At 35.0% G+C, this 13748-nt stretch overlaps 1 protein-coding gene across 1 annotated transcript in view; it reads left to right on the plus strand.

The window, feature by feature from the left end:
• Window positions 1-13748, plus strand: part of LOC150094150 (acetylcholine receptor subunit alpha-like) — a 226546-nt gene that overhangs the window by 165346 nt on the left and 47452 nt on the right. The window contains exon 2 of the mRNA XM_090412411.1: window positions 2008-2147. Within this exon, the coding sequence (XP_090268537.1) occupies window positions 2008-2147 (140 nt within the window). The remainder of the gene's footprint in view (window positions 1-2007; window positions 2148-13748) is intronic.

Consider the following 13748-nt stretch of genomic DNA (forward strand, 5'->3'; position numbering starts at 1 on the left):
CGTTAATATATTTATGTTAGCTACTATAAAGCACACCATCAATGCGACGGTAAATATTAAAATATTTAATATTTTATATGAAGGAGAGAAAAACGTGAATTGGTAAGGTTAAGAAGTGTGCATATATTTTGCGAATCTTTTTTTGATCGTGATAAGCTTGAGACTTGGGCATTTTCGCAGACAAATATCTTAAAAGTCAGACATGAATAAATGATTATTTCGAAACGTTTTTATGGCAATTAAAATGATATAGAGACCAGATCAGCTTAATGGAATGAAAGACGAGGTGGATAAAAGTCGGTTTAGTGTAAGTGCGAAGCTAAACTGGGTATGGACACTTGAAGTGAGACGAAGTAAGATCTTAAGGGGGAAAAAACAGGAATGCGTTTTAGTAGCATTGAGGTTCACAACGTTATTATCCTTGTCCCACTGAAGAATGGCCACGAGAGATCCTAATTTAAGGCATTGGCTGTGAAGCTTGGAATGACTGTGCACGACGTGGTTTTATTCGAAGGAAGCAGAGAAACGTCGTATGTTGTCATGAGCAAAACTATAGACAGGGCCTTTCAAAGCCGGATTTATATTTGTGATCCGCATTGTACGCATGTGCGTAGCTCTGATATTAGTTCCGAGCCACTTGTGTTATTTGATAATTTTTCCCCTTTCATTACCTGCCCTTGGTACGCTTTTATTTCAGTTATTTAATCAAAACAAGAGTAAATCCCGTATGAAGCAAATGTTTATTTAAAAGGCGATTGTTGTTTTAATATTTTTAATTTATAATACGAAATCATGCGTAAAATTATTATTACTTGACGCATTCAACGAATCCAGGCACTCATCGCGCGAGGGCACATTGACGACGAGTTCCTCTAGAACATCTCCTTAATTCTCCAACTACACGTACACTACTACAATCAGTAGAACGCCATCTACCGCCCACCATCGCTACCATTAGTATATTTTGCCTGTAAATTGTGCACGTTCTCTTGGCCGATTTGTCTGTACGCGGGATGAAAAACCCAAGTTTCCTGGAGAAAAACCCTGCTACCTCCGTATGAGATCGGCTAACTCACCTTAAAATGAAAAAGCCCATATAAAGATTCTGCTCGTCAAGACGAAAATCGAACTTTGATCTTTTCCAATCCAAGGGCGCAACGTACCGTCGTTCTTCCAAATGCGCTACGGAGGAAATGACACCTATTTAATAATATTTAAACGATAACCCTATAATCAAGGAATAATAAAGCCCTGATCTAAAAATGCATATTTCAGTTTAATACTGTTCTGATTGTTATGTCGGCGTAGATACGTCAGTGTTTGTAGAAATGTGTAAATTTTGAAATACCTTCAAGAGCAATCTCTGTTCATGTATTTTTAGATAGTTTTCTGCGATTTTTTATGTTTTGAATACAATACAGTTTTTATTTCTTAATGCTTTTAAAGCGAACAAAATTTCTTCTTCCGTTATTTTTATATTATTCCAAAATTATATGTATGAAGTAGCACTCGCACATAGAGCGAGCATCGTGAATGTACCAAATGCATTTGAAGGTGACACAAATCTCGTTATATCCTAATTAAGATCAACCCACGCGAGAAATTTCTACGATAATGTTCAAATAACTCCATTAAGAAATTACAGATCACTTAGTTATCTTCTTTATGTTAATGTTGTTAGACGAATTAATCATCTCTCTCTGTCTATCTTTTTGAAGAATTATGAGATTTTCTCTCTCGTAAGTTTAATGAGAACGCGTATATAGCGTTCTGTTTCCAACCTGTTTTCTTTACAATAACAACTTCCTTGGATAGAAGGGGGTTTATTAATGTCAAGTTGAATGTTGTAAGAAACAGCTGGATTGTTTCGACTTGGACTGGCGAGTTCGAAAGATCTCTTTCGTATTTTTCACTAGATGAAGATGGTCCCGTGTGTTTATTTTTATGATGCATTATAGAAATTACTTTCTTGTACGTTAAAAGTTTTATTAATCCTTTATTTTTCAGGAACAAAAGCGAATCCAGATGCCAAGAGGCTTTACGATGATCTCATATCTCGCTATAACAAGCTAGTGCGGCCCGTGATAAACGTGTCTGAGCCGCTTACCGTCGAAATCAAACTGAAACTCTCCCAACTTATCGAAGTGGTAAGTTGCCCCTTTTTTCCCTCCTCATCATATGGTAAGGTATTAATTTAGTGATATCCGAGTATTTTACATACAAAAAAAATGACTCGATTGAATTTTTACTGTTCAGCAAGGTTTATATTCGTTCATTTATATTCTACACGCACATTTTAGTTAGCGTATTTGTTAAAAGTAAGGAGACTGCATTTTAGAGTAGTTTGAAGGAACAATCAGCAGCAGAGTTCTCGGCTTGTCTGATCTCTTGACCTAACTACGCTAATGTGTTGAACGTTTCCATATAAATAGGATTATTGGTAAAAAAAAATTCTCTTCATGAGAATTAAGAAACCGATCCTCTAGTTCTGCTGAACTGTTCGTTTCTCTGAATTTAGCAGTATACCACTTCGTTTTACTGAAAATATGAGTGTATTCCTTCAAAATCTCCAAAGTTCTTGGAAAATGTTCCGAATTATGTGAATATCGTTGTAGTCTCTGATTGACAACCTCATAAGAATGTTAGTTGGTCACATACTGATAGTTTTGCTGCAGAAGCCCTATTAAAACGGATTGCTTTCAACTCTACATGCTTTTGTTGATAGGTTTATTTAAAAACATGCTGTGCAAGGTTTTAAAAACGCCATGGACAAGCGAAGGCGGAAGAGCAAGTGCCATTTTTGGAAATACTGCGTTCGCATCTCGCCTAAGATTCAAAGTAACTTTTAGGGCTTTTCACTGGAAGGTAAATTTACCATTTTCATAGGGAGATGGATGGGTTCCCTCCTTTTCAGAAACTGTGATCTGTGTCTTCAAAACAGACAAATAATCTATAGATAGGTATAATACATGCGGTTTTATAACCGTTTTGCAATGCTTAACAAATAGTCTTCATCAACACTTGAACATGCTAGATCCAATGTTCCTATGATGAATTCAGTTAAACTATTGTCTGTTAAGTGAAAACTTACCAACTCCCTGGAAGACGGAGATAAGAAAGACACACGAACATTATTTTAAGGAATTCCGAGTTATTTCTTTGGAAACAGACGACGACTTTTTCTCTATGGGACGAATTATTGAAAACTTGTAACACATCAGAACCAGGCAGTTGTAATAACAACAGCTGCTTGGTCTGATGTGTTACACGTTTTCAATCACAATTTACAATTTAGAACTATAACATGACGTACAGTTCTGTCTACCTGCTCCACAGATTAAGTGACAGTCAATTATAAAAAATACTGGGAATGCTGGTATTTCATTCTTCTGTCCGTTATTAAATTCTTTTTGTTGTCATGACTACAGATTCTCTTCTTTCATTACTTGTCACGCGTCCATAAGGGGTGAAATGGCAATTTTTTGCAGAATATAGTGATATAGTTTATTAAAGGATTTTCAGGAATATCTGTGATTTAAGTTTAATTTTTTTTTTTACGTTAAACTTACAAGAACTGTTAAAATCTTTTTTTAATTAAAAGTAAGTTTTTCCCATAAAACTGAATCATAAAAAACAAGAAATATCCTGAAGACCTTTCCCGTTAAGACCATAAAAATCCTAAACGTACAGAAAGAAGGAAAAATGTCAGTGAAAATCGTGATGCAAGTAAACGAAAGTGGGACGAACTGTTTATTACTTTCAGTACTTCATATCTAAAATATGGAACAACTAAATGAAATGATCAATAATTTATGTTCTTCCATGTGAAGTCCACCTACAAAAGATTGTAGGTGGACTTAGTAGTCCACCTACATAATAGAGCCGTAAGCTAATGGTTAGATCTAACTGTGGATTATTTAACGGCTAGATAATCCACACAAGACATGGAACTCGTTTTAAAGAATTTCACACCTTCAGTAAGCAGGATGGTGACCTCACACCCAGCGATAAAAATCATCTACGTGAACACAGTTAGAGCCCATTCGTTAGAGAGCGACTTACCAGGCTTTTGAATTACACAGAATTATCGCATTTAACAAGTTCATTCTTTTATGGATAAAATATAATTTGTATATAAGCATTTTCCTAAAAACTAGCAAGAAATTTAAATTCAATTTTATTTTCAGCCTGCAAATATTAGCAAGCAACAACCCAATAATGGACAATTGAGTGAGTTCAGCGATAAGAGCATTGTCATTAGAAGAGCTAGCTCTAGCTCTGTTGAGTTAGTGTTTTTAGAATTCCATACTGTTGAGATGGATGACGGTCTGACTGTTTGTGTAAATATCTCCCGGTATATGTGAGTTAGTTTTCTATACGCAGAAAAAGATACGGAACCATCTGGAAGCATTGTGATTAGTGTATCAAGGAAGGACAGACTCATTAAGCTTCATTGTGAAGTGGATTTTAAGGTGTTGGCTATTTAGGTGTACTAAAATGTATCCAATGTGTCTGGACCATAGAAAACATGGAAAAATTGGCAACTCTCATCCGTTCACCTGACCAACTCTTTTTACCACATCCAGGAGTTTATGAAGTGCTCTGTTCTTGTGACCTATGGACAGACAGGAAGAAATGTTAACATCTGCCAGTGAACGTAAAAAATACACCCCGGCACTATCGTTATGGCAAGTCGAGTCTAGCAGCTATGCCTTGGATATAGTTCGCTCACAGATTAGAGACCCTTCGATACTTCTGCGCATGTCACAAAAAGGAGAATCCATTCCGATAATAGGGTAATCAATCCGTATTATGGGATGAGTTGTTTATTATTACACGCCGGTAAATTAACTTCTGTTTTATGATCACTGTAGTTAACTATGTTGCTTGTAAAATTTTACCTATAAAGCACGTGATTTCGCGTGTTGGCGACCAATTCGTACGTCCTTCGTTTCTTTCTCCCCTTCAGCATGAATCGACTATTCTTGGCAAGTTTCCAAGTGGAGATCTCTAAAGCGTGGGCATACTATACCCCTTCTCTCAGGATTAAATGCAAGAAAACCAAAGTGCCATGCAGAAGTCAGAAGTCAGAGAGATTGTTTTTGGAATCAACAGCAGATTTAAAACATACTCCAGACCTCAACAAGTATGGCTGTATAAATTTACCAAAAATCTGGGCGAGAGTCATTTTAAGATCTAATTAGTTGTTTTCTCTCATTTTCCAACATAGATGGCGCCTAATTAGGACTCTAGTTCCTTGTGTTGTCCGTTACAATTTTTTCAACTAGTCCCACTTTTTATACCAAATTGTTTCGTGTACTGTGACACTGTTTTGTGCTCTGAAAATGATGGGTATAATATCAGCGAAATATCAGTAACAATTAATAAACATTAATTATTCTCTTATCATTCTGTGTTGTAATCAATACCGTGAAAAGAAATTAACATGATCTACCAACACAAGCCTTTCCACGGGCTTATAAAACATATTTCATGGAAGCAATTTATTCTTGCTTTAGCTCTTGTATACGATGCTATTCGAATTATCTTTTTTTTTTCTCTATTTTTCGAAAATAAAACTTTTATATGCGGAAAATTCAGTTACAGGAATTAATTAGTAATTTTTATCCGACTTCTAGCCAAGAAAGAGATGTTTTCCACAACAGTACTATTTCTTTTAATCAGTTTGATCTTTAATAGTTTGTTCAGAAAAGTATTTATCAGACTTCGAATGAATATAGCCTTGGGCTGTGTTATAATCGGAACTGATATCTCGCTAACCATACGATTTAGGTTTACGTTATATTTAAATTACATCCCTCTCGCAAAACTTGGAAATCCAAAGATTATGTGATCAGGGAATCTTTTTTACAATTAGTTTACATAATCTGATGTTAAATTTGTTTCAAAGTCCGCTAAATGCACTTTTGATATTGTTTTTATTTTTTTAGTGATATCGCTGACTGTCATGTATACTTAATAAAATATTTAATACAGAATAATATCAAATTCAAAACTGTAATATTTATGAATTAGGAAGTTTTCGTGTTTAGTAGGAATTCTAAAAAATAAATAAATGAATAGAGTACGTGGATCAAAATACTAGCTATTAAATGCTAGTATTTTTTCAACCATACGCGGTATTAACGTATTATAGGTGGATCAACCAACGTCTCGTGTATGGGCTTAACATAATAAAAAAATCATAGTAATAATAAAACCCATATTGGCTTACATCCTTAGAGAAGAAAGCGAATTATACCCAATAGTTTACAAACAATTAAAATAGTTTTAATAAGGTAGATTTTAAATAAAAAACGTTTTGTTGATTTTAAACATTTTAAATATTTTAAAAAAATATTGGTTTTAAATATTCATTTTTTCGAGAGAAATTTCCGCATTCGGGAAAGACAATCGGTCCTTAGCATGTATCGCGCGATTGAATAAGTTTTATATTGCAAAATATAAAACTTTTATTTTATGAATATAAAATATTTATACTGAAGAATACTTTGACGAGCAGAGACAAGCAAGTTATTGTTCCTCTGTATCGAGCCTTGATAAGACCCCCATCTTGACTACTGTGCCCAGATCTGGACGTCAGGGTTTCTTCTTGATGGGGAGGAGGTCGAGAGGATCCAGAGGCGAGTGACCAAGATGATAGCAGGTCTGTGGAATGGACTTTATGAGAACAGGTTGAAGATTTGTAGGATACCGAAACTGGTTGATAGGCAGAAAAGCGACGATATGATTGAGACATTCAAATTACTGAGGGATTTTTACAAGATTAATTCAAAGGATATTTTTCAGAACAGGACTGGTGGTGGTAGGAGTAGGGGCCATCCATGGAAACTGGGCAAGAGCGTGGTTAGCAAGGGTGCTAGAACTAGGTTTTTTGCTTGGAGAGTGGTGAATGAGTGGAATAAGCTGCCATAGTCTGTTGTGGTTGCCATGACTGTGGATTAGTTCAAGGCGACGTATGATAGATACTGTGTGGATGTTAATAGTTGTTTTTGACATGATGTTTAGGCCGCCCTCGATGAGTCGAAGGACTCATTGGAGTTGCCCGTAATAATAATTATTAGGAATGCTCTGTTTTATACATCGATACAAAAACTAAGGTAAAACGTATCCATTGTACAAAACGTTTGAAGAAATTGTAGTAATGTTATTAATTTAAAATAAAAATGTGGTCTCACATTTTTATTTCGTTTTAGTTTATATATATACTTTGATTATTAAGTTGTTGTCGTCTCGTAAATCATCTTAATTGTTATATAGGATCTATACTGAGCTTGTGTATAGCGCACGCACGCGCACACACAGCAGTATTTGTTTATGCAATTTAATAAAAGAGCACCAACAAACCTACAGAACCGCTCGCATAAATTGCGGACATAATCAATAGTTTTCTCTTCCATTCCACACGAGTTCTTGTCACTCGATACCAGTAAGGTCAACTTAGAAATGAAATTGTTCTTATCAAGAAATATATTTTTACTTAACAAATTGTTATTGTTAAGCAAATTCACAAAGCGGATTTTTTAAATCCATCAATCAAAATTTTCTTTCGTATATGATGTTTCATTTTGGTTTAAACAGCAGACACTCAACAGACGTTCCACAGAGCCAGTATTTGTTTTCTGCACAAAACTGTAGCTTGGATACATACAATCGTTATTATCTCAGCACTCACTACATGAGCGTTATTATGCCACCAATACTGCTGCACAGTACAAAATCACACGATATTTTGCGTTGGATTGTTCGCCACTGTCGCAACAAGAAAGACCAGGTGCCACTTTGTCGATAAAATGGAAGAATAGAAAAATAAAATTTCATCACTAGTCTTGTAAACAACTTGGTTCTCAATTAAAGCAGGATTCCAACTTCCGGCTTTCTAAACAAGGCGATTCTACGATTTCTTCCTTCTCACTGCCCACGAAAGCGTCAAGCAATGTAAGGATATGTTAATAATCTTAATACTGATTATTACTTCGCCCATAATACAGAGGATTGGCTAAATGTTATATATATATATATATATACGATGGTGGCCTGAAAAGTTCTCGACCTAACAATGAAAAAACAAATTTATAATTTCAAAATTATTTTTATTTTTCAACATAATCTCCTTTAAGACTAATACTTTTATTCCAGCGATGCTCCAGTGCCATTATCCCGTCCCTGTAGTGGTTCTCAGTAACATCTGCAAATTACCCCTCTACAGCTGCAATCACCTCTTGATTTGAAGAAAAACCTGACCAGCGAAGAAGAGTTTTAGTTTTGAAAAGATATAGAAGTCAGAGGAAGCCAAATCTGGGGAATAGGGTGAATGTTCCAACAATTCATAGAGCAGATCCCTTAATTTTCCCATTGCCAAGACACCTTTGTGGGCAGGTGCATTGTTCTGATGAAAGATGATTTTTTTCTTTGCAAATCGGGTCTTTTCTCACGAATTTTTTCGTTTAGTCTGGTTAAAAGATCAGAATAATATTCTTTTACCCTTTTCAAGATAATTAATAAACAAAATGTCTTTAGTATTCCAAAACACCGATGTCATGACCTTTCCTGCTGATGGAACCGACTTTGTCTTCTTTGGTGCTGAACAACCGGCTTCTGTCCACTGTTTTGACTGCTGTTTGGATTCTGGTGTGTACTGGTGAATTCAAGTCTCATCCATAGTAATAAATCGACGCACAAAATCAGTTTTATTCTTGTTAAAATGCTCCAAGCACTGTTCATAGATTTTCATGTGAGTGCATTTTTAATCTGCTGTGAGCAATCGCGGCACCCATCTTGCGAAACTTTTTCATTTGCAATTCTTCATGCAAAATATACCCTATACGTTATTTTGAAATGCCTATAGTCTCAGCAATTTCACGCACTTTGAGTCGCCGGTCATCCAATAGCATATCGTGCACTTGATCATTGATTTCTGGTGTTGTTACACTTTTTGGTCGTCCTTCACGTGGATCATCTTCAAGGCTGGTACGTCCACGTTTAAACTCGGCAGCCCATTTCTTAATTATCGAAAACGAAGGAGAAGAGTGCCAATAAACTTTTATCAACTTCGAAGGAATTTCTTTCGGCGTTAAACTTTCTTTTTCAAAGAATGTTTTAACCGCACGATACTCAAATTTTATTCATTTCAAGGGATATAGACAACACTTTTGCTTCAGACAGATGTATATAACAAACTACTTGATAGAATGACTTGCAATTTCACATGGATGCTTATGACAGATGCACCAACTTAAGAGAAAAAAATTGTCTATAGGGTTGTCATGTTGTCATCTATGGTCGAGGACTTTTCAGAACGCCCTCGTGTATATATATAAATTCGATTTACCCTTAAAAACGTTGTGTCAGTACCATTTCACTTTATATATTAATTCTATACAGGAAAGGTCGAAGAACCTGTAAGCACACCAGAACTGTGGAGAGGGGGGGGGATGCAGGTGAAAAACAAGTTCATTGATATTTTTATTAGAGTAACAAGGTTTAGTTGCTTAGGAATACTTTACGATGATGAAACCTGTTCCAGTGGGCAGACTCGGACGAGAAAAAAGGAAGTAGGTTCGGTGTATTTGCAATTGCACTGAAAAGGGATGCTGGTAGCTGCTGCTCTTGTTTTAATAGGCCCAACAGAAAGTGGACGAATGATGGTAAGTTGTTGTAAACAGAATTCTAAGAGGATGAACGCTTTTAGGATTTATATACTGAGTTTACAGCTAGGAGCACCAGCATATGGTTGTCCAACCATTTGCTGGTGCTCTACTGCGTGTTACTCAAGGTAAGGGTAGGTGAGCTGAGATCCGTTTTGCGAGAGAAAAGGCAAGACTGATCTGATCAGTGCTATCTGAAAAAGGCCTAAAAATTCTCCCATTCATAAACGGAATTTGAACTGAGGTATCTTTTCCATGGAAGTCCCTCAGTGCTACTGTTTTTTCTTAAAATAAACCACTTTCTGGGCGATATAGATATAGCCAGTGAACTAATGTTTTTCAGTTAGCTGGCATTATCTGAACAGCGCTTTATAATAAACTAGATTCCTAGGCATACATTTTCAAAATTTGCACTTTACAGTCTTTATTTTTGAATCAAAACCAGAAAGAGTATAGTGATAATAAGAAATAATCTTTATGATTTTACCAATATGTCATTCAGATAATGAATTCGCTAGATGGGAGTGCTGACTCCCATCAAAACGGACTTCAATTCCGTTCTCAACACGCATTCGGGCTTTTTCTTTCCTATTCTCTTTTCTAAATACCGAATCTTTTTTTTTAAACTCTTCTTTGTACAAGTTCTCTTTTCATAAAAGAGATTTATATGGTAATTGTAGATCTTGTGGAATCTAAAAACAAATCAACATCCACCACTGATTCTTAGTCCTAAGTTCTCTTCCGTTCATCCTATCATTACTACTTGGAGAAATTTTAAGAAAACTACACCCTATTAAACAGAAGCCAACTAGCTGGTGTTCGCATCTGCCAGGATTGTAACATTACCGTGCTGCGCTCAATAATACAGAGTGTGCTTTATCACGTAGCATCAATTTCGAGAAATAGCAAAGTCATCCAACATTAAAGATTGGAAGACTGGTGAAGTTCCAATCGCGAACGCTAAACAAAGACACACATAAGTAGGAGAAATTATACAAAAGTTTCTGCCGGTACTCTCATTTTAATAGTGCCACACCAGACTCGTGCTCTTCCATTTCTCACAGGCCTAATGGTAACATTTGGTAATGCTTTCTCTAAGAAAACGTTTCCCACTCTGAACTGCACGCGAAATACAAAGTTTATGAAGCGCGAAGCTACGTAAGATTACTCTTTCATCTTCTTTTGCTTCTTCGACGAACAAGTCGATATTCCCCATCACATACTACAACTTCCTCAGTCAGTCCTCGTAGCTTCATGAAAGATGCCAGCCGTGAATAAAGAACTCAGCTACACCTTAAGTAATAATGGCTCCACTCAAAACAAAATCCTTTACTTCTCTAAGAAAATTCTTGTTACTCATTATCCTTCAAGGATATTCTTTTTTTCGTGCGGTTTCATTTTTGCATTATCACCATTAGAGTTTGTATCAACCATAAATACACATAAGAAAAGTGGAACCAACAAATCCTATTTAAAGTGCGTTATATATATTCCCGTTCGGTATGTTTGTCGGCCATATTTGTTTTTGTATCGTCAACATGGTTTCACATAAGTCTTATATACGTTTTAACAAAAAAAAAGGGCAGAGGGAAAAGGATTCAGATGTCTTTACAGATGGTTAAAATACAAATATATATTTTTTTCATTTGTATTGGTAAAGGATTTCGCTAAATATAGAGTGAACATTGCTTTGTCATTTAAATAATCTATTTAGAATGTCAATATTTGCAAGACTTACAAGAAATGAAAACGATAAAGTTCAGTCAACTCTTTTTGGTGAACACATGCAAAAGTTGAAAATGCTAAACAAATGTAAATATGTAGAATTTCTTGACTTTTGCATTGAGAAAAATGCAAAATTATTTAAATCGACGTCCAGAAAATCACAGCCACTATGATATTTTTCGGGTACTTTTCAGATATTTCGATTCCTTTTTAGTAAATTGTAAACAATCTCCACAAATCAACTGTGAGATATTTTAGAGTCCTTAATATTTGCTTTATTACCAAGCCGAAGTAAAACTGAAATTTGCTCCGCCAAATCTAAAATTCCAATTCTTTCCTTGACTCGTTATTTCCTCTTATCTAGGTTGCACTATAAAAGCAGCTGTTTACCTCTCAGGAAGAAAATTTGACCTTTGAAGTAATTCCAATACTTGTTATAGCTGTGAGAGTGTAAGTCAAATGTTGCCGCTTAAGGTGATGGTTGTCTACTTTAGTTTACCTTTTAGCTCGGAAATAACTCAAGGGTTTTCATATGACATTCATGACTACTATGAAGTTAAAAGGTGTAATCGACCATCAGGTGTTGTCTCCGTAACGCACTCAGAAGTACGTGTGCTCTTGGTCGGAAAGACGTGGCTTCGAATACTGAGATGCTAGGAACATTAATACCGATTTTTTGAACCCAAGGTGAATTAACTTTCGGTTGAGAAAATCCTTAATAATTTTTCATAAGAAGACTACAAGGTTTTTACTTCCAAACTCAAGTTTCCCTTCCCACGAAATAAACAGCCTGGAGAATCCATGTAATTGACAGACACAATGCACCTTTGACTTAGCTGCTCCGTATAATTTATAATTCTGCCAACGAATTTTACAAATTAGTCCACCTGAATGCTATAATGAACCTGTGAACTAAATTACTTTTGACTCGTTTATCTGGCATTATCCGGACATTGAGCTTAAGGATAAAGATTTCATTTTTGTTAGCTAAGTGATTATTATGAATTTTAACTTACAGAAAATTATCATCATCATGCGTATCAAGGATTTAGGCCTAGCACGGCCTGTTCCGGCCTTAGAAGTCATCGTTGAATCGTTTAAGAGGACCTCCTGGTTTTCTTTTTCCTAATGGCTTGTACTTTAAGGCTTGTTTTGGTAATCTTTCTGTTTTCATTCTTTGAACGTGTTCCATCCATTTATGTTTATATTTTTTATTTTTTCTATTACTGGTTCTTGGTTTAATTCTTTCATAATATCGTTTCTTTTGTGAACAAACAAGGTATACTTTGCATTTTTTCTCATAAACTTCATTTCTGCTGTTGTTAATCTTTGTTTGTCTTTTTGTTTTATTGTCCAGATTTCGCTTCCATACATTAAGACTGGTAGGCTAGGTTTGGTTTAAATATAGAGTTAATTACAGCTGTTATTTTTAAATATTTTGCAATTTTTAGGTTTATATCTTTTTCATATGTGATCATACATCCTAGGTAGTTAAATGAATTCACCTGTTCTAAGATCTTGTTATCTATTACTATTTTAGTTCTTGCTGGATCTTGTCCTTTAAAGGCCATAGTCTTTGATTTTTCCGTTGATGTTATCATACCATAATCTTTGGCTCTCTCATTTAGATCTAAAATAGCTTTCTGTAAGTTATCTTCAGAATTTGTAATTATTATTTGGTCGTCGGCAAAGAGGAGAGTGTTTAAGTTTACTGTAGGAGAAAGTTTAATTCCTTGATGTAAATTTTTATTCCATTTTATTATTATTTCATTTAAGTAGATATTAAAAAGAGTTGCTGAGAGGGGACATCCCTGTCGGACCCCTTGGTTTATCTCTCTCGTATATGATAGCTCGTGATTTAATTTTATTTGTATTTGATTATTTTCATATATACTTATGATAGCTTTTAGGATATTATTTGGTATTTGTCTTTCTTTTAATATGTTAAATAATATGTTTCTTAACAGAAAATTATAAATTGTAAAATTTCTATTACAAATTTTAAATAATTTAAAACGTTCCTGTACCTTTAAGAGCACAGTTTAATGGTAAAGAGACAACAAATTTTTAATGTTTCTATTTAAGCAACCATGCTTTTGAAAAGGTGGGACGTTTACCATTTATGCTTGTTTGAATCCTGTTAGTTTTTTCGCACAGGTGAACATTTACACGATAGAATGATTACCGTTCTGAAAAAGGAAAAAAGATGGTGATTAAGTAAAAAAAAGAAAACGAAATTATGTTTTTAATGGAAATATAGTACATCAGTTCGGTATCAATGGCTGTTGGATCCATTTTTACTCATTTTGACGGTAGAAATGATCTACATATAAATCTTCAGATAAGCGCAAATCA

Source organism: Typopeltis vanoorti, chromosome 22 (assembly GCF_054136105.1).
Source record: "Typopeltis vanoorti isolate ZY-2024b chromosome 22, IOZ_Tvanoo_1.0, whole genome shotgun sequence".
Classification (NCBI taxonomy): Eukaryota; Metazoa; Arthropoda; class Arachnida; order Uropygi; family Thelyphonidae; genus Typopeltis; species Typopeltis vanoorti.